General features: G+C 39.9%; 1 protein-coding gene across 3 annotated transcripts in view; it reads right to left on the bottom strand.

Moving 5' to 3' along the window:
• Positions 1-17,556, bottom strand: part of LRRK2 (leucine rich repeat kinase 2) — a 62,203-nt gene extending 44,647 nt beyond the window's left edge. For 2 of the 3 annotated variants that reach the window (XM_014275943.3, XM_026790294.2), the window contains exons 1-10: positions 17,015-17,553; positions 16,835-16,920; positions 12,794-12,900; positions 10,417-10,505; positions 9,886-10,020; positions 8,112-8,246; positions 4,580-4,711; positions 2,002-2,121; positions 742-866; positions 109-188 (exon numbers count right to left, since the gene is read on the bottom strand). In XM_014275943.3, the coding sequence (XP_014131418.2) occupies positions 109-188; positions 742-866; positions 2,002-2,121; positions 4,580-4,711; positions 8,112-8,246; positions 9,886-10,020; positions 10,417-10,505; positions 12,794-12,900; positions 16,835-16,920; positions 17,015-17,174 (1,169 nt within the window). In that variant the 5' untranslated portion in view covers positions 17,175-17,553. Of the gene's footprint in view, positions 1-108; positions 189-741; positions 867-2,001; positions 2,122-4,579; positions 4,712-8,111; positions 8,247-9,885; positions 10,021-10,416; positions 10,506-12,793; positions 12,901-16,834; positions 16,921-17,014 lie in introns of all 3 variants that reach the window. The other variant, XR_012580130.1, reaches the window with a different exon arrangement.
• Positions 17,557-26,719: the final 9,163 nt, after the last annotated feature.

The following is a 26,719-nucleotide window of genomic DNA, read 5'->3' as shown; positions in this document are numbered from 1 at the left end:
ATCTACTATACAATTAAGCATAATTGAAAAGTCAAACACCAAATGGCTTAACAACAGGCACTCATTTTTTTTTTCATTTCCAAAAATCCAGTTTAAGACAACACTGACTGATTATCTCCATCTCCAATCTTCTCATGAAGGTTGCGTTGATACAGAAACAGATTTTTCAAAGCCCAGCACGCAGCCTCCTAAATATAAACCAAAACAAACAGATTAAGAAAATATACCTCTAGAAGATTAACAACATATGAAAAAACTTAAATAGTTTGACTGCTTTTCAGTTCACAAAAGAGGTACAAGGCACTTTATGTAGAAATAGAACAAAATGTACACTGTAACTGAGTGTACATAGCTCAGATAGGCCCAAGTTACAAACATGTGTGACAGCGTCATTATTCGATTTGCACTCTGACATCTATTTTATTACAAGATTAATTCTCCTGCTGATGGGCCTGTGTTTGGCTGTTGGATACAAAAGAGGTATGTAAACAACAATCTTTGCATGGCCAAAGTTTCAGGTTTATATCAGCCTCATCTTAACTACCTACATTTGACCTGAAGAAGTAAAACCTCTTAACACGAACAAAGAAAGGCAAAAAAGGTAAGATTTATTCTAAATCTAACCCAGACATTACAGCTTTTTTTTGGTCTGTGGATAGAGATGAGAAAAGCATGTTTCTAAACATTTTATTTAATACATAATACAGTATTTCCATATTCCCATCACCCATAATTTCTCACCAGCACATCTGTATTTTTTCGGTGCAGTTCTAATGCTCTGTAACACGCTTCCAACCAGCAGAACTTTTCTTCCTCCTCCTCTTCTTTTCTTTCCTCTAAGTCGCGGTTTAAGAATATTGTTTCAGCTGGAAATATAAAATATTTACAATAAATTCTTACTGTGAAAACAAAACACCTCTGTCTTAACCTTTCTGTAGTCATGCATGCACTCACACTGGCAATGTGTGAAAATCAGTGGGAAGATAAGCCTTTTCTGGGAAGGGAGAAATCTTTTGCTATAAACTTTGAGACAGACTTGTGGACTTGAAAAATGTCTTCAAGGTTATAAAGGGAGTGAAAAACTAAAGTGTAGTGTAGTAAATGTCACAGAGTTACAGATCAGTCTAGGCTTTGGCTCTGAAAAGACCTCTGCATGTACCTCTTTTTGTTGCATATTTATGTACAGAACACCACAGACATAAAATGTAACTGTGAATCATTTGCATGGAACCACTTATTACAGAGCCATCTACACTCTGAAGCAATGATGTTTAAAACAAATGCAAATAGCAGTTGCCAAGGGAGAAATAGCTCAGAAAGTGCAACAGAATTTGAAAAATGAAATATTCTACCTGTGATTTTCAGCAATTAAGGAAAAGAAAGAGATACCAACACTGAGGCATAATATCTGAGGCATAATGGAATGTCTACTGGTATCTAATCTTTGCTATTTTGGGGCCTCTTAAACAGCATTTCTACTGACTTTTATATGGAACAATTACTAAAGGACAAAGAGGATCAGATTCTTAACTTTTTCCCACTAGCTAACTAATTTCTGTCTGAACTGTACTGAAGGAAAAGTTTACATCTTTTAATTGATTTCAGAACTCAAGCACAAGCACTGATTTGCTGCTATCAACTGCCACAGTACAAGTACTGCCATACCTGGCAAACACAATGTCAAATCAGTGTTGTTATCACTGGAGACTTTATGTTAAGAAGGGATTATCCAAAATTTGTCTATGAATAAACAGTTTGCTCTGTTTGCTCTGTTCAGATCTGTCAACATAACTTACCAGCTCTGAACACGGTGCTGATGTTGGGCATATGATATGAACACAGACTTATCATAGTCAAACAGCAAACTGCAATCATGTAGGAAATCCAGCTTTGTTGAAGCTGTCCTGCCTGAGGCTTTTGTGTTAAAGAAATGGAGTTTGAAATTATTACAGGAAATTACTACAGTGAAAAAAATTAACAAGTAGACAAAGGTTTACTCACTTAGAAGAGCTAAACAACTGAGAGCTGCAGCTTGTAACTTTGCATTTTCAGGATATGTTGTAACAGCCTTCACAATGACTTCTGGAACCTTATGTAATACAAGGATATTGAAAAAATTTCCTGAAACCAGATAAGATATCAAATTAATACAAACACATATCTAGAGCTTTACATGCATTTAACATAAATTTCCCAGCACACAATGCACAAATTTTGTAACAAATGCTGTTTTTCTTACTACGGGGCTTGACATCAAAATTTTATTTGTGGAAAGAAGAGGTTAAGGATAAAAAAATAGTTGGGATCTGCATTATTTGTGGACCTTTTTGAATTTTTTTTACAAGAGGCAGAAGTTTAATGCAAAATGAAACACACACTGTCATCAACATAAGAAAAATACAATTGGTGTATCACTTGCAGGCTTCTTGCCCAGAAGCAAATTCAGTCCTGGTCCTGAATTCCTGCAATGATTTGATTTATTCTCTGACACAAGTAATTTAACCCTAGTTTACTCTCTGGTTTTGCCCTCCTCATTAAATAAATCAAGGCCAGAATTACAAATATAGAATAGAGTCCTGCTGGAACAGAAGATGATAATAAATATATTTAAAGCATAACAATTATTCTAAGTTGTACAGCATTTTGTACTACAGGCTGAATATGAGCCACTCTCCAAAAAACAAGCAAACTCAGATAACTTCTGTGGAAGTAATAACTGTGTGGAAGTAATATGCAGAAAATAACAGACCATCAGTCTGTCAAATATGGTTTGATAGCTATGACTTCTACTTTGATATTCAATTTCATTTAAATCTTGATAAGCAAAATGAGAATCAGAGTGGTAATGTGAAATATCAGTTGTGTGGTTATGTTATATTAGCATCACTGTTTCTTAACATACTTTAATGGAAAAGGTATGTTTGTGTAAATGCATTACTTACCTAAAGAAATTAATAAACCTAGGCTAAGTGATGAGTAGTTCTGTTGGACTTGGGCTGGCCAAAGAGGTATCAGCCAGTTAAAATTCCAAAGACAGTCAAATCTAGGACAGCCATTACCAGATTAGCAAGAAAGCATGATGGTGATTTTTGAAGCTAGTACATGCTAACTTTACCATTTCACTGCCAGTTATCATGGATTTAGGAAGACAGTGTCCATCAGAATAATCTGGGAAACAACACTTCCAGACTATTTCCAGGAGCACCTAACAATTTTACATTTGTTCCCCTAATTGCATGGTGCTGTGAACACCTGTTCCATAACTCTACTAAAGCAGCTCTTTATTTAAAGATGAAGGACTCCAAGAAGAGTCAAATAAGAAATGGATCTTGTGGCTGCTTTTCTGCCACTCTTCGTTGTTGGTCAGCACAAACTCATGGCAAACATCTGATTGAAGCCAGGCTGGTTGCACTCACAGCAAGATCGAGGCATCTCAACCAAGCTTCTGTGTCCCCACAAGTGCTTGGTTTCCCTGCCTATCTTCAGTTAGCCCTGCACAGCAAACTGTTCAAGGTCAGCATCACCTCTTGCCAAAAAACCACTGCAATTACCACCTCAGCAGCCACATTTCCTTAAAAATCTCATCTGGCTTTCTGAAGGGGAATGGGAAATTGCTCCAGGTTGCACTTAGGTCTGATCTGTATTTTCTGCCATATCTGCATGAAGAAGTGAAAACAGATGGTGAAAGGATGGGATCAACTTTATTATGGGGAGTCATGCACTGGTACCAGCATATGCAGTAGCTTCACACCACCACCTGCAAAAATTGGGAAGTCTAACTCTTGATGAAGAAGAACCAGCCATGGAGTGAGGGCTGCTCAGGCAGCTGCTCACAGTGGGCTTGCATGCAGCAGGGGGAAAAACATGTTTATTTTCATTTGAACTTCCTATTATGTGGTTCTTGGCAAGTGCTCAAATAGATTTATTAGTCACAAGTGTGAGAACAGAGCTGCTAAGAGGCACAACTTTTTGCCACTGACATAATTTCTCCTGATGTGACACCAGCCCATTTTAACACAGACTGCTGAAGTACTTTTGCTCAAGTCAAGGCAAATCCAGAACCCAGTGATTCATTCACTGCTGCAGCACAGGGGGGGCCCAAGACAGGCATCATCACTGTCAGGAATGCAGCACAGGTCTCTGAAGATAAATGCACTGCAAGGAGGAAAGCTAGAGTTTTACAGAATACTTTTCAACTAATTCTGTAGCACCAGTTGTTTCTTACACATTCACCCTGGCACTACAAAACATGAAATCTCTAAGTAATTTTCTTCTTTTCTACAGAAACTTTATAAAGAATCAGACCCATTGATTTTCCATTTTTCTGTTGTGCTTCTCACCCTTTTTTGTCTCATACTTCCCACTAACTTGAGTCTTTTATGGCAGCTGCTCATTGTTACATTTAGCCCATAAGGACACCACAGGGACTGTGGTCAGGGTCACCATTAGACACAAGGATCCATGCACCACCCTGAGGATTACTGGAATAGCAGTTGCTGTCTGTAAACACTCCCAGTTAACTCCAACTCTTACACAGTCAGAGTAAACTGACTTTACATAAACAACTTTGTGAACTTACCCAATGTAAGCTTGTGCAACAAACAGCAACTCACTTCCTGAACTGGTTCACTGCTGGGGAAACTTTTCATCATTTCCACTATAACATTGTAGCAGCGAACATTTCCCGACATGAGCACTTCAACATTGCTGGCTGAAGAAAGAAACAGAAACAAAAACTGCTTCTTAAAACAGAGGGGAAAAAAAGCTGACTGGATTCTAAATCAGACTTTAGCTAAATAGATGTATTTAGGGAACTGTGACTATACTGCAATTTTTACCTTGCATCTTGAAAGAAAGGTGGCTTTATTTCTTGATATGGTTATAAAATGATGATGCACATTTGGAAACCATTCATTAAAACAATGCTTTCTCACCTAGAGAATGGTAATTGACTGCTAGGATTTTTCTTCCTATCTAGCCAATGGTTTTCAATGTGCAGTCAAAATTCAGATTAACATTTCTGTTTTTTTCCCATTCTGTATCAGGCCACATAACAGAAACCTCCTCCCAAACTAATCTTAGGTAGCTTTTTTCTTAAATGTGAACAAGCTGTTTTATAAATACTATAGCAATGTTATAAATGGTGTTTCTAACATAAATGTGAACAAGCACACATTTTACAGTATTTCAGGAATATTCCCAGGGGCATAAAATTAAGAAAAAAATTTAGAATATTTTTCCTATAAAATTTATTCTGTAGTAATTTATTTGATTTAATCATGCATTTTTGAGTTTTCCTTCTTTTTTAGGGGGCAAGTTAGAAAGTTATTATTCTCATATGAATTAGTTCTACCGTAGACCTGTTGTTCAGTACCTGAGGGTACTGAAATTTTCATCTAATGTTCCTGCAATATTTTGAAAGCCATTGCACACCCTGTATTTCACAGAATTGCAGAAGATTGACATTGGAAGGAACAGCTAAAAGGTCACTGTGTCCAACCCACGTGTTCAAGCAGCAGCTTGTCCAGATGGCTTCTGAGTATTTCCAAGGATAGAAACTTCACAGCCCCTCCAAGAAAACCGTGCCAGAGCTTGGTCACTCTCACCCTGTTTGTGTTTTATTACTCAGGGCAGATACAGAAACCAATAGGACAATCATGTGACCCTATACAAAGACAGAATGTATCCATTCCAACTGAGGACAGAGTGATCCTACATACAGTGATTTCAGGCAAAACAGCATCCTGGTAGTTAAAACACAGTGTATGAAAGCATCCTTGTAGTATTTCTATGAAGGGTATGAGACAGAATATGAACCCAAGAAATCTTGGCCAAAATCCTGGCCCAAAGGAATGAAAGGGAGTCCTGTCACCAGCTCCAAGGGAGTTTGCATTACTCTGCTGAGGTCTATAAATTTTCTTAATTGCTCTTTCAACAGCTTGGCTTCCCTGATTACAACGTAAGAGAAATATTCACAACTATAGTATTAAAGATAATTATCCTTTTTAAAAGAGCAGCAAATCTTTAAAATAATACATCTCTAAATAATAAATCATGACAACCTACTGGATGAAAAAGCAAGCTCTGAGTGGGAAGTATTTCTGAAGCACTCTCTTTGATAGTGAAGGAAGGAACCTTTCACAATGCTTTAATAGGACAGCCATTTATCATGTCATTCTCAACTGAAAACACACATTCCACAAAACAGTATTGCATAATTCCACAGCAAGTTATGATTTCAAAGGTGATACTTATGAATATAGTAAAATAGTCAGATGATTCCAAAACTGATCACTACAGAGATGACATAATGAAGTGCATGTTGAAATCTGCAAGATCCAAGCAATGGCACAGCTGCAGCAATCACCATGTCCCAGAACAAGGTAGAGAAAAAGAGGTGGAACAGATCTCGTTTAATCTTAACCACCAAAACTTGGTCATCCAGGTTCTCTCAACAACTGATGATGAGATCTGAGCACTCTGTATGGAGACTCATCCCAGCTGGTTTAGGGTTAGGTAAATTTCCTCTGGAGGTGACTGTTCCTCCAAGCCTGGCTGGCTCCCTGTGCCTGCCATTCAGATGGGTAACATTCTGTGATCCACCACTCCACTTTGGAGGACAGTCAGCAGCAAAGCATTTTTCTCATGCCACAAATACTACTGAGATTAAAGAGTTCTTGTACACCCTTATCCTACAATTTCTTATAACCCAAGTGCAAGTATGTATTCATGAAGGAAGGCATAGTGAGGTACTCATTCAGAATAGAGACTTGAACTTCAGGTTAAGGGGAGACATTTGCTACTGGATAAGTTACAGTGTGTATCTAACACTGAGTTATCTTCTCCATAGTGGTCTCAAATGAATATATCTTGTTGAGTTCTTGAGAGATGTCACCAACCAAGAGTATGAATACCAGCTTTGCACACTCATATGCAAGTAGTCTCTGTTCCTCTGGCTGTTTTCAATCTTTTATATTAGAAATGAGACTATTAAATGCCTGCTTTAGAGCAGGTCTTTTTCATGCCTTCTCTTTGTATAACTATTTACTGTTTTGAAAAGGACTTAAAATCTGGCATCCTCCTCCTTAGAAAACAGCAGTAACTTTTGGGCTAGGGTAAAATTATTTCTGACTCAAGGAATACTAAGCTATTTAAATACTAACTAGAAGAGCAAGAATTTTAAGAAACAGGAACTAGATAGCTTGGAGTTTGATAAAATGCAGGACACTTCAGTCTAGTTCTTGTTCAGTGGGCATTGATGGGGCCAGCACAGTTCCTATAGAGCCAGACAGGATGTACAAGCAAGGCTTTGTAAGTAAACACACTTGCAGGAGGTACAACATTATGCACCTCATGAAAGACACAGAGAGCAGAACCCTGCTCTGTGCTTCCCCAAATTTGTCAGCAGGAAGCTGACAAAACCTGCCTCTGTGTCAACAAGATCAGATTGCTGTCAACAAATTGACCCCAATCATCACACACATTTGTCAGGACCTGATTTTGCACAGAACAGGGACTGCTGCTGCTGGAAGACAAGAGCTAACAAAGACATTTTCCTCCAGTCTTACTGCACAACACCTGAGGACACTGTAAGACACCACATGCACAGTGCTACCACTGCTCACCACTGCAGCCACCACTGAATGACCACAGCAGGAGCCTGAACTCAGATATTTTTTCCCAGGCCTGGCCATTGAATTTGTACAATTAGATTTTGCCAAGAATATTCTCTACCTGTGACCCAAACTCACTGCAGATTTATTTAGTCAATAAATATATCTTATTTCTCAAGTAATAAAAGATGACAGGACAGGGTCTTGAAACTTAAGTCTCTACAACCATGATAAACATCTTTGCTACCACTTAGTCCAAGTGGAAGTATCTTTCTGTTAGGAAAGATTTATGCTTCAGTGGTTAAACATAATAAATAGCCCATTTTAAAAAAAAGGGTACTTCCCAAAGAAAACAGGAAGATGATTTGTCTGGCAACTCCCAACCAGTTCTCACTGATTTTCTGCAATCACACAAAGATGACTTTTTACAATTACAGAAAGCAAGAGCTGATGCACACTGTGGGAGAAATAGAATTGAAAATAACTTCTAATACTTACGTGGACCAGCCAAGGAATGTAATGAATGAAGTGCAGGAAGGATCACCTCTTCTTTCTCTGGAAACTCTTTAAAAACTTTCAGTATGATCATATGATCTTTGCTTTCAACAAATTCAGTCAGCTGCTCTTCTGGAACTAAAATGAAAGGCAAGAGATACAGTATGTTTTGAGGAAATAATTCTTATCCTGGTGCATCATGAGAAAAGACAACTGTTTTTATCAAGTTTCCTTGTATTTATTCTCTATGTTTCACAGAAAGTAAAGTACTGTCCATACACATAATCTTCCATGATTATGGCTTTTTAAACTAAAAACTGAGCTACTTTATAAACACCTTCTTCTAGCTTACACTTTATGTAATTGAGTTCTGACTTTTAAATGCTACCTTGTGAATCTGTATTTTAGAAGTCTTTTAGCCTTTTTCACAGAATGCTAGTCCAAACCAAGTTTCCACAGATAGTCCAAACCAAGACAGTTTATAAGTGAGGGAAAAGCTAAGCATACAGTGGGGAAAAAAATTAGGGAATGCCATTTTGCATACTCTGATTTGATTTAATTTTTCTTTTAAATTTTTTTTATAATGGACTTTTTTTCCATAAAACCACATTTAACAAAATCCTACCTTAATGGCTTAAGGTTTTTCCCTTCCTGGCCTCTGTTATTCATACTGACATAACTGTGTGGCTGTGCAATGACACAGGAAAGGGAACTGACCCAGGATGAGAAAGAGCACCTCTTAAATTTCACAAGCAGAATTGTTTTCTGAATCTTGTTACAGACAAGGTTATGCAAAGATCCACATAACAAAAACTGACAAGGTGGCTCAGAGGTAGAGAAAACAAGGCAGGAGCATCCTAGGAACCAGTCACATTGGTGCTGCCATCAAGATGCAGCCAGATCTGCAAAAATCTGGCACTTACAAAAAACATGCACAGAAAACATAAGTAGTTCAGACTGTTATAGAGACTGAAGAGAAAATATAGCAGGGCAAAAGTATTTAGGGACAGGAAGAGGAAAAGGAACAGAGAAGATAATTCCAAGCACACATGTGGAAGAAAGATTTAAAGAAGCAAGAGAGAATGGTGCCAAAAAGAGCCAATCTGAAGAACTGAAGATTATCTTTGAAGCAAAGGAGTACAGCAGAGTGATAGCATTTCTCAATATTTATTTTGAATCAAGAAACTCAATTCAAAGCAAGGGGACTACAACAAGGGGACTTCTGGCTGTAACATGCACAAATCCTGAAGTTTCTGCAAAAATTCAATACATGGTGACTTCATTTTTCAGAATAAATGGGAATATTGTATGGACACATGATCACCTTCTAGCATTAGAGCAAAAAGAAGAACAAAGTATTTTTCTAAAGTACAAGCATTTTGTTTGATTTTAGAACTGTTCACGTTACTAAAATTTACCAATCTTAAATACATAATCCTGGTTTTGAGAATTAAAATCAAATGTCACTATTCTTTATTCCAGTTACTGACTAACATTAAATCCCATATTTTCAGTTAATTTTGGACTTAGAAATGAAGGGACATTTTTATTTTTTAAAAGATGTCATATTCATTGCTCTAATTTATAGAATTTGTGAAATTTCTTGGAAAGTCTGCTTTGTGCTAGCTCATTTAAGAACAGCCATAATTCACAAACCAAGCCATAATTCACAAACCAAACTGGAATGCATAAATTCATTTATTGCCTTTAAATTAAAATCAGTCATCCCTCCCAATCTATACATTTTTCTAACATCATAAACTACAAGATAAAATACCTTTCTCAAAAAGTTTGTGTAATGCTTTACATCCATGCTGCTGGATCTCTTCATTTTTAGGGAAGGTGTGCATGGCATTAAACACCAAGGAAAACACATCCACCTCTTCTTCCAAGAGCAGGAAAGCAATTATATCTGAACAGCAGAAGAGATTACATGTAGCACTGATTATTTCTCAATATTTTCATTGAAACACCATAAAATCCAAAATTCTTTAATATTGTCCTCAAAGTTTACTCTGACAGTTCAAATCCAGTTTTGTGTAACCATGACAAAGTTTTCTCTTAAGGCAGCATTTTACAATAGTACTGATGTTCTAAAACTTTACCACCAAAAGACCGTTCATACCTACCTGGTTAAAAAAAGGTTCAAAATAGCACTCTTATTATTTTGTATACAAGTACAAATGACAAGTGACTTCATGGAGTAAAACAGAAAGAAAAATCCAGTCTGCCATGTACAATCACACACTTGGTATCAGCTCTGTGTTTTAAAGACTTAGATGAAATAGGAAAGTAAAGTACACAATACCTGACATGAGGAGTAGATTTAATGCTTTTAGTCCTATTACTGAAAGATTTACATTTCCTTTGTGGACTGTAAGCATTTTAAGAATCTGCCTAAAAAATAAAGACAAAAAAAAGGAAAAAAGAGTTATAGCTACAGAAATGTTGATACACACAATTTTTTATCAAACATTTACTTTGAAAACAGAAGTAGTTATAAAAACTAGCAAAACATTAAAAAGCTCTCAAATAATTTTTAAAAAACCTTTTATTTCAGTTTCTATTTTTTCAAGTTACTGATGAAGTAATATTAGAACTTCAACTATGATCATAGTTCATTAAAATACTGATGTATAACTCATCCCATTTACTTTTTAGTCAGTTATATGAATGATTTCTGCAGGGACATTCAGGAGGTGGTTACCCTGCAGAGTACCAGTCTGAGTACAGATTATTAGAGTGCTCTCTAATATTCACTGCAGACTGATGACAGCACAGCACTGCTCTGCCTGCAGCAAGAGCTCAGTTGCACTGCATAACCAAGGCAGCAGTTTCCCAGCTGAAGAACTTGAACAGCATCTTGATGAATTCTATCCTATGTTTCAGCCCTACAGCACTTACATGATGCTGGACAAACCACTAAAAAGAAACATTTCCTAGACTGCCAGTTGCACTCTGTGCACTTTCTGTAATCTGCTCTGACTTGTTAAACAGAGAGCCAAACAGTGCCAAGTACTGCAAAATTCAGGTCATGGATCAAACTGGGCACAGAAAAATCAGTAGATATTTTCAACATACTTTACTCAAATTACAATCTGTAAAATAATGACTAAAAATCTGTAACACCTCTTGAAAAAATAAATTAAAAGCATTGATATCACACTAAATGAAGCCTATATCAAAATCGGGGGGGGGGGAAGTGTAATTAAAAACTAAATTAAAATGTATAGACTTACACACAAAAAACTAAAGAAACTTTATTTTTTTTACTTTTCCTTATTTTAGAGAGCTTGATTCAGCAATTTTAATAATATTCAAATGTGAATCTTTGCATATATAATATCTAATAAAAATAGACTGTGCAGTAGTTTGTAATACTTCAGTTGATATTCTTGACCTGTGTTGAAAAACATAAGCAGCAGTTGAAGTTTCATCCAAATTTCATACTCCAGCTCTGGCAGTGATGTTGTTTTCCTTGCTGAAGCCTAAATTTATAAGGGGGGATGAATCACTGTTTTCCCTTCATACTATGATGCTGCCAGTTTCCTCTGTTGTAGCACTAGTGTTGTAGCTATGATGACCAAAGCAGACATGGGAGGCAAAATCTGATGAGAGGTATAACATCAGTTACAGGCATAACATCCACTTTCCAAATTTACTTTCAGAAAATTCCCTCCCATGTATCCTCCCATTTCAAGTATAACCTAGAAGGATGTAAACCTTTCTAACTTCTTCTGCTGTAGGAAAGTTTAACCTAAGAGATTACAAAGCATCTCAAGAAGTCTATTTAAGCTTGTGGAAAGAATGCAAATACATTGAAGGAAATTCTCTTTCTCTTGTGAGAAACAGTGACAGCAACTATTTAATTATTCATTACACTGTCTGTCAAAAACACCTAAATCAACAGCAAACTACCATTTGTAAACATAACTGTAGTGAAGTCAAGTTGGATCATAGCCAAAAGACAAAAGAAAGAAATGCTTTTTCTAGTTTAATACTCGTATTCTCTCAAAATAGTTACACACACAGAAGGGAAAATCTCCTGATAAAAAAAATGACCTTTTCTTCTCTATTGTAACTATTTCCTGCCTTGCTGTAAACAGCATGTATTGGTTATGGTGTTGATTCACACAATACAACCCGTGCTCAAGGAACATGAGACATAATTTAGCTGGCTTGTTCTGCCTTTGGCACTGACAGAAATGCCTGAGCCCACTCCTCCACTCAGCCTCTCCACAGCAAGGAAAACTGTCACCATGTCAGACAGGGACACACAGCTGGCTAAAATGATGGCACTGAGAAGGAATCATGTACAGCAGTGCTATCATCAGATCTTCAGTGAAGTTTGAGTTTGAAAAGATGCTTTGTTAACTGCATACACTGCGTGGGTGCTGAGGAGGCTGTAGGAAAGATCAGTCCCAGAAAGTAATTTTTCTGGGACCTGAGAATGAGCAGCAGTATCTCCAGCTCTCAGGATAACTTGCAGTCAATTAACAAGCCAAAGAAACTGTAGCCAGCATGTGCAACTTCAGCTCAGTTACTTCTTGCTCATGAAAAACAACCCAAATCACTTTTGCAAATGCACCAAAAGACCTGATGTAATAACTTTATATATTTCATTGCACATATATGTTGCCAAAATGACCAAGCATTCTGGCAGACTCTGTAAACAAAATACTTACTGGTGAACACCCAGTACTTCCCAGTCCTTCCCAACATCCTTAGGAGCTATGTTTTGTAGAGTACTTGGACAAATTTCTATTAATTTACAAAGAAGTGACCAGCCCATCTGTAAAACAAAAACGCAGCTATTTTAGAATAGATATTCTGCTTGGAACTTCTACATTGCATTCTAATATCCTTGGCTTTTGCAAGACAGCTGTTCTGTTACCTAGCTAAATCAGTAAGGGAAAATTAATTAACACAAGACAAATGGCATGGAAAGTTAAAAGAGGGAAGTAAAACATATGCTAATGATTCTGATTGCATTGCTTTCAGGAACACATCACTCTCAATCTGCTTCAGCACTGCTTGAGGATAAAGGGCACACAATTAAATGAGTTGCTGACAGACAAAGATATGATGTGATCCATAGCATTTTATCATTGGTCAGGGAAAACCCCTGCACTACTGCAGGTGTATTTTAATGAAAAATGTGTGTTTTCGTAAGAACTTGCAATTTAATTGCAAATTGTAAGGATAAAGTATAGGTTTTTAAAGGCCTTCAATGTTTAAATGGGGATTAGATACATAAACAATTACTACACCTTTCACATTCTTGCCATCAACCCTCAGTAGTGTGTGCTTTCAGAATGTAATGAAGGCAGTAGAAGTTTTGAGATCATAAGGAGTGAAAGACAACTAAACCCAATGTATTTGTTCTTAATAACTACCTATTTCATCCAATGCAAATTTTTTGACTTTCAACCATCTGTAAATAATGCCAAAAGCTAAAAATGCTCCTCTTTGATCTTCTGTGTTGGAGAAATCTGCTCTCCTATGAATTTTTACAGGCGGATATGACTGAATAGGCTGCAGTGAGGAAGCAGCAAACAAAATCTGTACAAAGAAACAACTGATGAAAGAAAATCCCTCTGTATTGAAAGAAAAGTAGTGAACTGTGAAATGTCAAAAGTCAAGATGAGGCAGATTTTACAGAAAGGAATTTGAATAAGGCATGTGAGTTTCCTTGAGCCTATAAGTAAACAAAAAGGTGGAAGCAGGTCTCTGTGCTTTAAGAATAGAGTCAAGGCAGAAGAAAAAATGTCACAAAGACTCTATAGATAACTGGATCATTTTTTTACAGAAGAGTTATGTAAAGCAAAGAGGTCAAGATGGGACAGCCAACAACAGGAATGTAAATGGCTACCTCCAGAGAGCTTAACTGCAAAGTTCATATAAAGTGCACAATCCCTAACCCTGCAATCAGTAATACTAGAGACATGGAATTACAAGCCTGGTAGTGTAGAGTCACCCACAGGAACAGCATAAGCTTGAATTTAGAGAGCTTTCCTGACAGCTTTGTAGAGTGTGGAAAGGTGATGCAGCTCCCTGGGGACCAGAATTCCACTTCTGTCTTTCACATACTGGGTTGCAGTGTGAGCACAGCCCATATCTGCAGTACTTTTGTTTCTGTTTCAGTTTAGATTTGCAGAAACAAACATTTTAAGCCAAATACAACCTCAATGTTTGCAGATTGAGCTTCACTATGAGCCAGTTTCCATACACTTTTCCTTGGACAGCAAGCTGCCCTGCATGAGACTACAAATCACTTACTGTGGACATTCAGGGTGGTCTGTGGAACTGAGTCCTAACTAAATGCAGGTACAAAATGTAGGTCTTAGTAACCATTGGTCCAAGATGAAGATATAAAATTCCTTAACTTTCCATATTCCAAACAAAATAGAGTTTATTTGTGACAGTCAAATTTCAAAAACTTTGTAGAGGTGACTATCAATTGATAAACTGCTTATTCCTTAGAAAACATTTTATTTTAGAAGTCCCACTTTGTAAGAGCATTCTAATTGTTCTTATAAAATTTAAAATCTGATGAAAACTTGCTTAATTACTTTAGGAAACTCCTTTCTGTATTAACTGTTTCTGATGAATTTTATATGCCCATTGAACATTTTTATTTGGATTGTTAGGACTCCAAGTATTGACAACATTTGTCAGAACTGTGGATCCAGAGAAGACCAATGGAAACATCTGACCTACTGATATGTGGTCTATTCTACATTAAAACCACAGCCTGAGGTAACAAAGAGCTTTTTAGGTGTTTGAAGATTAAGTAAGAAAGCAAGGGTCTTTTAAAAAACAGAAATCCTAAAGGTTACAAGGAAGGGAAATAAAGCAAAAGAAGATGTCCTTATAAAGACTTAGACAGGTCCCTATATACAGAAACAGTTGGTAGGAGCAATGAAACTCATTTTTAAATCTGACCCTTTTTGTTGCTAGCATGCAATTAATTTATATTACATTGAGTCCCACCCACGTAAGACAATAAAGCTCTGCTGACTGCTCTTTACTCAAGTGCACTCATATTCTGCTCTAGAGTTTCTAAGCTGTTCCAATCATTGCCAGAGAAACTGCAGAAAACTATCCTATTTACTTAAAGATATATATTTTACTTACAGGAACTACTGGCTTTCCACACCAGTACCTTCCTGTTGCTGAAGGAGCTTGCAGGGTTTATGCCTGCAGTCTGACCTGGGCCAGACTTGCAATATTGATGTACTAAATTAACCCTGTACAAGTTAGTGGAACAGCATCCAGGGTTCCAACATCAACCCACAATGCTTTGTAACCAGTTAAGGTGGGGAGTGAAGAAAATTCTCACTTCAGGTATGTCTCTGACTGTGTTTATTCTCTTGTGTGAGTCTATTTTTTTTTTAAATACCAAAAGTAAAAGAAGGATGATTAATTATTCATTCAATAAAAAAATCATTAGAAGTGCTAAGAGACTGCACTGAAAGCAGGACCTCATTACTTCACCACCGCTGTAAAGTGAGAATTTATTTACAAAGATTACAAAGAAATAGCAGTGAATGAAGCAAGAAGACAGAGACCTACTTACATAGTGTGAATGTTTGTAAACATCAGAACTGAATGTGAAAGAAGAGCTGCCCAAGACATTTTATGAGGAATGGTATTTGAGCTTTGCACTGGCTATGAAATTCCCCCTGCAACATAACATAGTAATGCAAAGGAGGTCCAGAACTTCTGAACTGAAACACTGTATGACTGCAAATGTAGGCAGGTAGAAGATTAAAATTAATTTTAAAATTCTTCATTAGAATAAAGTATTTTAAGAGAGCTAAAATGAAAGTTAATCACTGTCTTCTTTATGCAATTCTGAGAGTCTTATGCTATCATTTCACATCTACTTCTTGTTATGATTGATGTTTTACTTCCAAGTTTAGGCTTCTGGGCAGAGGTTTTATAAACTAATGAGCTTTATCTTGAAAAAAACTGCTGCTTCATATTCATACTGCTTAATAATTAAAAAAAAAGGCATCAATTGAGTTGCACAGAAATCTGGAGCTTATAAACATCCTCTATGCATAGCATAGTCAGATATTAATATATGCCTGCCAGGAAGAAGCTGGTTTGTATGACAAGTCTGGCAGCTGTACCATAAGTATAACATCAAATTGTCCAAGTGCCACACCTAGTCCAAATGGGCCAACGTTAAATTACAGGAGCAGGTAGGCAGAACCTTAAATTGCAGAACTTACTCCTAGCTAAAATATTCCCCCCATCTTTAAAAACGTTTGCTAGCACAAGTCTCAAGGATATGGCTACACGTATACGAATTCAGAGTATAAAATCATGCTTTTCAGAAGTTTGTCTAACCATGGCAAAATTCAATATGGACATGTCAAAATTATATTAGATAACACTGGTAATTTAGAACCCTACATTACACAGCATTCACATGGCTTAATTCTTATTTCCTATTTCGCCTCCTTCTGCCGGTAAAAACAGCGACGCAGCCAGCGGCGTCTGCAATAAGTTGGAACGCTTGGTCCCTTTAAATGCCAGCGGTGACAGCGCCCTTCTACAGCTCAGAGCACTTCACGAAGCGGCCCAGGAGACACACTGCATGTTAAGGAGAAATCAACAAGCGGAACAAGAACTTTTATCCCGGGAAGGGCCCGGCGCTCGCTCATCCCGCGGAGCACAGCCGGAGCGGGGCAGCGGCCCCGGCCCCGGCCCCTGACCTGCTGCACGCCCGCCGCTCCCGGGTACAGATCCACCACCAGCAGCAGGGGCACGTGGACGTTTTTGCCGCTGAAGAGCCGGGGAGCTGTGAGGGGACAGAGAGCGACAGAGAGACCGCGTTAGCGACCGGCGGCGGGCGGGACAGGGCAAGGCAGGGCAGGGCTGGGCAGGGCGCTCACCGCTCTGCCGGGCCGCCAGCTCCAGGAGGTCGCTCAGGGTCTGCACCAGCGTCTCCAGCCGCTTCCTCTCCTGGACGTTCTGCAGCCGGACGACCAGCTTCCTCAGGGCTTGTTCCTCCCCCGCCACCGCCTCTCCCTCCTCGGGGCCGCCGCTGGCCATGGCCGAGCCGCTGCCCTCGCTGTGCCCATCCGCCGGTCGGCGGGACGAGCGCAGGGCTGGGCTGGGCTGGGCTGGGCGGTGCGGGCCCGTCCCGCTGCTGCAGCCCCGCAGTGCCGCCGCCCGGCCGCCGTCACCCGGCCCTGCCGAGCCGCCCCTGCCGCGGCCTCCGGCCCCTCCCACGGCGCCGCTCCATGGACACGGCCAAGGACCGGCCCCGCGGGCGGGCGGGCGGCCCCCGGTAACCTCTGGGAAACGCCCGAGGGCCCCGCGCAAGCGCCCGGCAAGCAGAACGGACCCGCGGGCAGCTCCCCCTCACAGTGATTGACGAGAGAGCCGCCCAATGGAGCTGCCGAGCCGGACCGGGTCCGCCCAGCAGCGCCGCTTTGTAAACACGGGGCAAGGGGGGATGTGGAACGGGTGCGTTGGGTGGGTTTTGGTGGGGGAAAGGATTTGTGGGATACCTGCACTGGGGCAGTCTGTTCCTGAAAGTCTCTACCCTGTGGAAGGGTGTGGAGCGGAGCCTGGGAAGAAGGGAGGGGTGAGGTGAAGGTGTTTTAAGACTTCATTTCCATCTCTAATTGCCCTACTCTAATTTGTTTGGCAATAAACTAATTTCCCCCAGCTGAGTCTGTTTTGCCTGTAATGGTGATTGGTGAGTGATCTCTTCCTGTCCTTATCTTGACCCGTGAGCCTTTTACAATGTTTTCTCTCCCTCCTCTAGATAAGAACGTGAGTTAGCGAGTGGCTTTGCTGAGAAGCTGGTGCCCAGTGAGGTTAACCCACCACAGTCCTTTTTGGCCCCCACCACTTTACTCTTGCCTGACACCACAGATGCCTGAAATTTTCAGTGTGTATCTTCTGTGAACCTTGATAGTAACTATTGTGTAGTTGAAGTCTCTCTGCTTGTTCTGGCTCACAGCTGGCTCAAAGTCCTGGATCACTCTTAGTTCCTTCAGTAAATAACTTGTTGCAGTTATAGATTCCTGAGCTAAGACAGCTTGAGCCTGAGTTAATGTTTCCTCTTCTTTCCACTTATGTTGGCAAAGAATAAAAAGCTGTGCTAGTGTTTCTGAGGTTCCTGAAGAAATACAGGAACTAACTTCTAGGGATCAGGTGTCTCAAACCCTGATCTTCCAACGTGTCTCCCAAGGCTCATTGCTCTGCAGGGAGCAGTTCCCTGGAGTGCTGGTTGGAGACGATGCCAGCTTCTGCTAAGTCTCTGGAAGTCTGGTAGAGTTTGGCAAAAGTCTTCTGAAGCATATTAATTACTTAGATAAGAGGAGAATGGAAAGAATGAGGTAATCTTGGTAAGCATCTCTATTGTAGTTTTCCAGGATTTTTCTGGGAAAATCCAGTGAAGATATTAATGTATCTTCACCAGAATGAATGGGGAGAATGGGTTCAAATTCAAAACCAGAAGGTTTAGGTTGAATACTAGGAAAAAAATTCTTTATTGTGGGGGTGGTGAGGCACCTTAACAGGCAGCCTGGGGAAGTAATGGATGTCCTATCCCTGGGGATGCTCAAAGCCAGGTTGGATGGGGCTCTGAGCAACCTGGTCTAGCAGAGAGTATCCTAGCCTACAGAAGGAAGGTTGGAATGAGAGGGTCTTCAAAGTCCCCTTCCAACCAAACCATTGTATGATCTGTAGAAGTGATTAGAGATTGTGGCTGAGCTATCTTGTGTTGTTGTCTGGCAGGAAAATTGAGGTCTGATAGTAAAGGGATGTAGTTGTCTGAATGTCATTCTTAGCATGAGGAAAGGGCAAAAGACTTTTTTCTCTGGAGCACCTCTTAAATATGTTTCTGCTCTGGAAGTTTCATATATTTCTTACCTCTTTCTAATGTTCCATCGTTGAGTATGGATGGCTTGCATGATGACCAGTTCTTTAACTAATTTAAACAATTTCTTCTTTTTTTTGTTGGGTCTCGGTGTGTTCATTCCACATCTTCTGTTCTCTGTCAGCTGTAGCATGTTGTGTTGTTTTATGCACATAGTTTGAAAAGACTGTACAGAGTCACAGAATTAACTGGGTTGGAGAAGATCTTTGAGATCATTGAGTCCAACCTGTGACTAACACCACCTTTTCAACTAGACCATGGCACTAAGTGTCACATCTTTTTATTTTAAACACCTCCAAGGACAGGGACTCCATTTCTTTTTGGCAACAGGCTGAAATTCCACATCATACAGTCTTCTGGTTTGATTTAGCAATTTCCATGGCCTCATCATCCAATGTATAATGCATATTGTTATATTTTCTTGAAATCAGTGTCATATGTGAGTAGAGGATGCATTGACAGTTAGAGAAACTTTCTAAGTGACCACAATGTTAGATTTGGCTGTAACAAAACTATATTTTGTTTTAGGTCCATGTAGAAGTTGATTGGGATAGGAGCTTCTGTTGGTATAAGGCTGCAAAGGAGACTCCAAAGGAAGGGGCAAGCTGCTAGAGAATGCAACAGAAGACCCTCAGGAACTTTTTGTCTGAGTTATGGCCCATGTCTGGGCCTAAGTCTCATCCCATTCCTAGGATTTGTTTTAGAAATGAAATCCAGGTTGGAGCTCCAGGTTGGTTTGAGTTGTCAAGGGGCCGTTTTTGCCTTCTGTTCTCAGTCATCTCTCATGTCTCTTCTGAAAATAATTCTCTTGTCTTGGGCCCATTTCACTCTCTTGGCTATACACATTTTCATGTTTGGAATAAAATTTTCTGCTACATGTTTTAATTCAGTCTGTCCTTGATATTATCCATCTCTGATTGGCTTTTGCTATCAGCTGTGTAGCAGGTCCCTCATTTCTTCACCCTTCCTAGCTTTGGTGTTGATGCTGATTTAAATGTTCTGTGGTGTTTATAGGGTCAAATATCAGGATGCAGAGAGGGATTCTGGGTCAGCTGTGAAAGGACTGTATGTTGCAGTGTGATACAAGTATTTTTCAGAAGTGAAACTTCATATTTTTGACAGGAGAGGGAGGCTGTGTGCAAGGAAAGACTGTAGGCTGTTGTTTCTGCGTTGCTGGGAAGGAAGATGTTTTTCTGGAGCAGTTCTTTTCCCTGGATCTTTGCTAGTTCAGTTGGGCTTTTTCGGGGCTGAACTCTCTTTGGATTTTCTTTCTGTTTGGTTTTGTGGGAAGGAACGTATGTGAGAGTGAGTTTGGGATTTTGTGGGGGAGGTTCTGAATGTTTTTTTGTTTGGTTGTTTTTTCCTGAGGTTTTTTGTTGTCGTTTGTCTTTGCTGGTTTTTTCCTCTTTCTTCCTGCTCTCCCATTATTTTATTTGCAGTGCTTTACACTGGTGAGCCTGCAGGAGCTGTATTAGGTATTGCCTGGGGACTCTCCTTTGCAAGCTATTTCTGACAGACAGCAATGTCAGTCAGGTCCATTTTTTCACATTCAGTTTTGTCTCATCATACTTCCCCCAGAGAGAAGAATGAAAATTTAATTACACAAGACTTTACAACCACCTTTTTTTGGTTTTGAAATCTGCTTTGAAGAGCCCATGCATATTTATCACTGAAGGCATAATACTCTGAATAAATATTCTTTCCATTGTTGCATCCCCACTCTGTGTGTTTTAACCCTGCAGCTGGAGAGGGGGTGGTGTTAATTTGAATGACAGAAAGTGCTCAGACAGAGCCTGTTCAGAAGTGATATGACAGTTATTTGATTCACCTCTGGACAAAATGCTGATAAATGGTCCCTCTGCTTTTATGTTGTAACCAGCAGGGGCTCTGTGGTTAATGGTGTTAATGAATTCATTGCTTCAGAAAACAGTGGCAGAGCAGGTATTCTACCTCAACCTTTTCAGCTCTCATTTTAGCTATCAGGGATTTAAATTTCAAAAAGATTAAGTACTGTGAATAGGCCCATACTTGTTCACTGCTCTCTGTAAGTGAAGGTCCATCATCTTCCCAGCTTCCAAATGGAAGGGCTTGAGCAGGCACTCTCTTTGTAGGGACCTGCCTGATGGCTGGGCCCAGAGAGTGGTGGTGCATGGTGATACATCCAGGTGGTGACTGCTCACAGGGGATGCTCCCCAGGCGTCATTATTTGGATCAGCCCTGTCTAATACCTTTATCAATGATGTGCACAAGGGGATCAAGTGCTTCCTGTCAGTTTGTGACAAGTTGGCACCAAAGTGGAAGTGTTGATCTGCTGGAGGGTGGGAAGGCTCTGCAGAGGACACTGCACAGTCTGGACAGGATTGATGGGCCAAGAGTAACTGTGCGAGGTTCCACAAGGTCAAGTGCTGAGTGCTGCACCTTGGTCTCAAAAACCCCTCAACAATGGAGTGCTGAAGGCTGGAGCTGAGTGTTTGCAGATTTACCCAGTGGAAGATCTGAAGATACTGGTCAACAGCAGCTGAACATGAGCCTGTGTATGGCCAGGAAGGCAAATGGCTTCCTGGCCTTGATCAGAAATATACCAGCAGGACCAGGGCAGTGATTGTCACCCTGTACTCGGCACTGCTGAGGCTGCACCTCAAATCCTGTGTTCAGTTTTGGGCCCCTCACTGCCAGAAAGACACTGAGGTGCTGGAGCAAGTCCAGAGAATGGCAGTGAAGCTGGTGGAGGGTCTGGAGCACAAGTCTTATGAGGAGCAGCTGTGGGAACTGGGGCTGTTCAGCCTGGGGAAAAGGGAGCTCAGGGGAGACCTTATTGATCTCTACAACTGCCTGAAAGCAGACTGTGGCCAGGTGGGGGTCAATGTCTCCTCCCAAGTAGCAAGTGATAGAACAAGAGGAAATGTCCTCAAGTTGTGTGAGGGGAGGTTTAGATGGGAAATTGAGAAAAATTTCTTCCCTGAAAGGGTTGTCCAAGCCCAAGGGAAATGTTTAATTCGCCATCCCTGGGGAAATTTAAAAGACGTGTTGATGTGGCCCTTAGGGTCATGGTTAATGGTGGACTTGGCAGGGCTGGGTTAATGACTGATCTTGATAGTTTTAAAAGACTTTTTCATTCTAAATGATTCTATGAAATGTACCTTTCTGAAAGCAGGTAATCTACTTGCCTTTCAAAAATATTTTAATTTTAAAGTATTTAAGTATAACAAAAATAAAAGTTAATTTAAAGATATTTATGCATATGTTAAATTGGGCTGACACCTAGTGGTAGGAGAACTTCTAATACAGTAGTACATGGCTTACGGTTCCTTTGGTTCTGTGGGTATTTTAAGTTAAACAAAGGCAGCTTGAAACTATGCTGTTCTTAAAGGAGGCCAGAGAAAACCTGGATTTCCTCAAAAGAATGGCTGTCCCTGGATTTCCTGCCCTTGGTCTTCCTGAAAATCATCTTCCCTCTGCCTGCTTTTCCCCTCTCATCATCATTTGGGGTACACTGCATTGCTGTATACTCAATATGGTCTGTATGTTAACAGAGCAGATGAGTACTTCAAAGCCCAAGTAAGCTTTCCTGCTGTTTCCTGCTGAATAGCTGATGATGCACTTTGTGATTCTAAATTAGAAACTGAAGGAGATGTTCAGGATGTTTTCTGCCAGTATCCAGCTGATTAAACAGCTTCTGTTAAAGGGACAGCTTCTATGAAGCTTTCACTTCATAGAATCATGGAATGGTTTGGGTTGGAAGGAACCTTAAACACCATCAAGTTCTGACCCCCCAGCCATGGGCAGGGACACCTTCCACTAGACCAGGTTGCTCAGGGCCCCATCCAGCTTGCACACTTCCAGGGATGTGGCATCCACAGCTTCTCTGGGCACCCTGCTCCAGTGCCTCACCACCCTCATAGGAAAGAATTTCTTCCTAAAATCTAATCTAAACCTGCCCGCTTTCAGTTTGAAGCTATTCCCCCTTGTTCTGTCACTACATGCTCTTGTAAAAAGTCCCTACACACCTGTAGAACCCCTTCCAGTTTATTCTTTGCATCCCTTGCCAAGTCCAGCTCCAGTTTCACCTTGGCCTCCCTCCCATCCCTGTACAACTGGACTGTATCCCTATACTCTTCCCAGGTTTCCTGCTCTTGCCTCCTTTGCCTGTGCACATACTTTTTGCCCTTTAGCTTCACCAGCAGGTGCAGACTCAGTGATTCCCATCTTCTGCCTTCCTTGCCAAATTTCTTGTGCCTGGGGATCACTAATTTGTGTGCTCCATGAAGATGTCTTTAAAAATTTGCCAGCTCTGTTCTGTTCCCTTGACCCTGAAGAAAGATTCCCAGGGGATTGTACTGATGAGTTTCTTGAAGAGCTGGTGTTTACTTTCCTGATCAGGCCTTAAAGGGGAAAAAAAAACTCCTCCACTGAAAAATTATAAAGTGGACTTGTGGCTGGTCTCTAAGAGGGTGTAATAGAAAGCCTAAATTTCTGGATCAGTGGCTTCAAGGTTATGTTAAAGAGAGCTGTGAGGAGGAGGGTTAGGAGCCACCTGGTCCAGAGTATGTAGCACTTGGCCATGACACTAGTAAAGTGATGTAGGTTTAAAAAGGAGGCTCCCACAGCTGAGCATAAAATAGCACTGACTGCTTGGAAAAAAGAGTATGAAACAACCATCCCTTTCAGAGTGGCTGAAATATATCGACCTTGCATATAATAGGACATATGAAGCCAGTGGTTTATGCAATATGGTGAACTTCATAAGGCTAGGTCTTCTAGAAAGTTCTGCCCCTACTCATGCTACTTCCTTATAGCATAGACACTACAATGCCTACAGAAGTGAATTTGCTCACCAGATAGAGGCCAGCACTGTGTCTGACCTGGGCAGCACTGCTCATCTTGGAATTATTTTACTTCTTATTTCATTTTAAAGTATTTTCTTAATAACTGCAGCTATTACTATACAGCACCAGTGGGTTTACAGGGCCATGTATAAAGCATTTTGCTTATGTCTACGATTTTGTATATCTTTTCTAATTTAATTTTATGGGTCTCTTTGATTGTACCATAGTGTCTATCTGTCATCAGCTTTTATAAAGAGTGCAAATAAAGATGGGGATGCAAATGAGTGTAAATCCCTGAAGCAGAATTAAAGAATGTGGCACTGAGGTAAATCATAATCCAGCAATATATTTTTTTGCCCTCTCTGTCTGTTCAGTTATTAGTGGATTGATCACACTGGTTTTAGTAAGGAAGAAGGTTCCTGGCTCTTATATGGACAGTTATTCATATGGTTAATTATTTACTTTGGCAATTTATAGAAACAAATTCTTACTGGGTTTGCAGTGATAAAATATAAACTTTCTGATTCCTACAAAGCTTTTTAGATTGTTAAATGTTTTTAGTTCTACCAGTGAATGCATTGTTGTCCAGTACATATTTTTGTTCTGGTTATAAATCAAAATAATTTTCTTTATAAGAATGAAGAGAAGGCTATAGGGTGACCTAATTGTAGCCTTCCAGTACCTGAGAGGAGCCTACATAAAAGTGGGAGAGAGATTTTTAAAAGAGCATGTGTTGACATGGCAAGGGAGAATGGCTGAAAACATTTAAATTAGATATTAGGAGGAAATTTTTTACTGTGAGTGTGGTGAGGCTCAGAAACAGGTTACCCAGAGAAGCTTTGGCTGCCCCATCCCTGGAAATGTTCAAGGCTGGGTTGGATGGGGCTCTGAGCAACCTGATCTAGTGAAAGGTGTCCCACAGCAGAGAGGTTGAAATTAGGTGGCCTTTAAGGTGCCTTTCCAACCCAAGACATTCTCTGATTCTATGATTTCATTAGTTTAAATGTAAAATTTATTCTAAGTAGCACTCACTGGATTTGCAAGTAGCTAAATTGATTGACAATTAGACAATCAGACAATCAGTTTTCCTGTGTCTGTCCAAGCTTCTGGTGCTGTATCAAGTAACTGATACATGATAGCTCAGCTATCCTATAGCAAGTCCTAGCTTACCACTGAAAGAACATAAAACTCCCCATTCCCATTACCAAGCAGACAAATTCAGACATTTTTCTGAATTAGTTGTTTATCTATTTATTGCCTTTTTCAAACTAGAAAAAAATTCCAATCTACTAACGTTCTCAAAGTAACATAAAGGAGTACTTGCTGATAATGCTCTCAATTAGCCATGTACTTTTATGAAAATATTAAAATTGGTTTAGCCTTTGTAAACAATGACAGTGGCAAGGCCTGTCCTCATTATTTCCTCAGTTAAATTAACAGGACTAATGTCGACTTTATTAATTTTCTTGAGAAACTGAGAATTTAAGTGCTTCAAACTTGTTGCTTGTCACTGCAAGAGGCTTCTAATCAATATTTTCTCTCTTCATAATTGGAACAGCTTTAGTACAAATAACTTTAACTGCATGAATCTTTTGACAAATTACCTACTGTATCAAATACAATAATTATTATTGCAAGGTTTTGTGTACCAGCATGCTGCTCAGATTAAGCAATATCATTATTCTAATTTCACAGTAATTCTTAATGTCTATCACCAGTAGCAAATCAAGGGTGAAGCAAATAACAGGACTGGAAGGGAATAGTCCTCTGGTTTAACCCTGGTTCACATTTTTCCAAGGGTACGTTAGCATCCCTCTTTTCTTCAAAGAAGTACTCCGCATATTCTCAGTCCAACTTCCCGCAGATTCTCCCATGTTTGTTCTCTACTCCTATTCTAGTCCCTCAGAGGACTTTTCTTATTCCCTAAGACATTTCTTGACTTTGGCATGTTTGTTTCCTGTGGTCCTTCACCAGACTGCTGCAGGCACAAGTGGTGCCTGCTCCATTTCCAGGACTCTTGCCAGGCATCCACGTGGCAAGGAGGTCAAGCCCTGCTGCCACATCTGGCTGCAGCATCAATCCCCTCCTTTTCCTGCTTGGCCCAGTGCTTGCCATGCCTGTTGCTACTCCTGATAGTGATTATCTTGGATCTTACACAATGCTGATACAAAAAATATTGTGGCACTGTCAAATACTCTGATATAGCGTTATTGAATTGATTTGAAAAACATTAAGGTGTATAAACTTCCTCATGGTACAATTCCATCTACTGTGTGTAAATGATTGCAGTATTGAAATTGCATTGCAATTGCTAGAAAACTACTTCAACCATTTCAGTAAATGCATTGCTATGTGAACAGTATATTGGGATACTCAGCATGCTGTCACTGACACTGAGCATGTAAACAGAGCACACTTAGGTAGTTCCTGTACTTGGGGTGATAGACTGCAAAGTCTGCTTACACTGGCTGTTCTTATCTCAGCAGTAAGATAAAAACCATGAGCCACAACAAAGTCAGTCAAATATCTCAGTTAATGTTCATTGCAAGTGTGCCAAGTCCTCCATGCTTTTGCCTCTTTCCAAAGAAGGTATGTGTATCAAAGTGCCCATGAGAAAGGCAACTGAGCCTGTGGCACCAGGGGTGCAGCACCCAGTGGCACAGCTGCTTGCTGTAATTGCATTTATCTTGGTGTTATCAGTATGGGCTGTGGTTGGCTTCCTGGCAGGCTTCCTACCACATCCATGGGTGATGTTCCAACTCTGGAAATGAAAGGGCACAATTTCATTTCTTTTCCTTGCAGTCTGTTAACAAGAGTCCTTTTATTTTAGTCAGTATTGCAGTGTAAATAAGCCTCTCTCAGAACTGATTTGGTATTCA

The sequence above is a fragment of the Zonotrichia albicollis genome, chromosome 4 (genome assembly GCF_047830755.1).
Source record: "Zonotrichia albicollis isolate bZonAlb1 chromosome 4, bZonAlb1.hap1, whole genome shotgun sequence".
NCBI classification, from domain to species: domain Eukaryota; kingdom Metazoa; phylum Chordata; class Aves; order Passeriformes; family Passerellidae; genus Zonotrichia; species Zonotrichia albicollis.
Note: the sequence above shows the minus strand (reverse complement) of the source record. Positions and strands in the feature narration are given on the sequence as shown.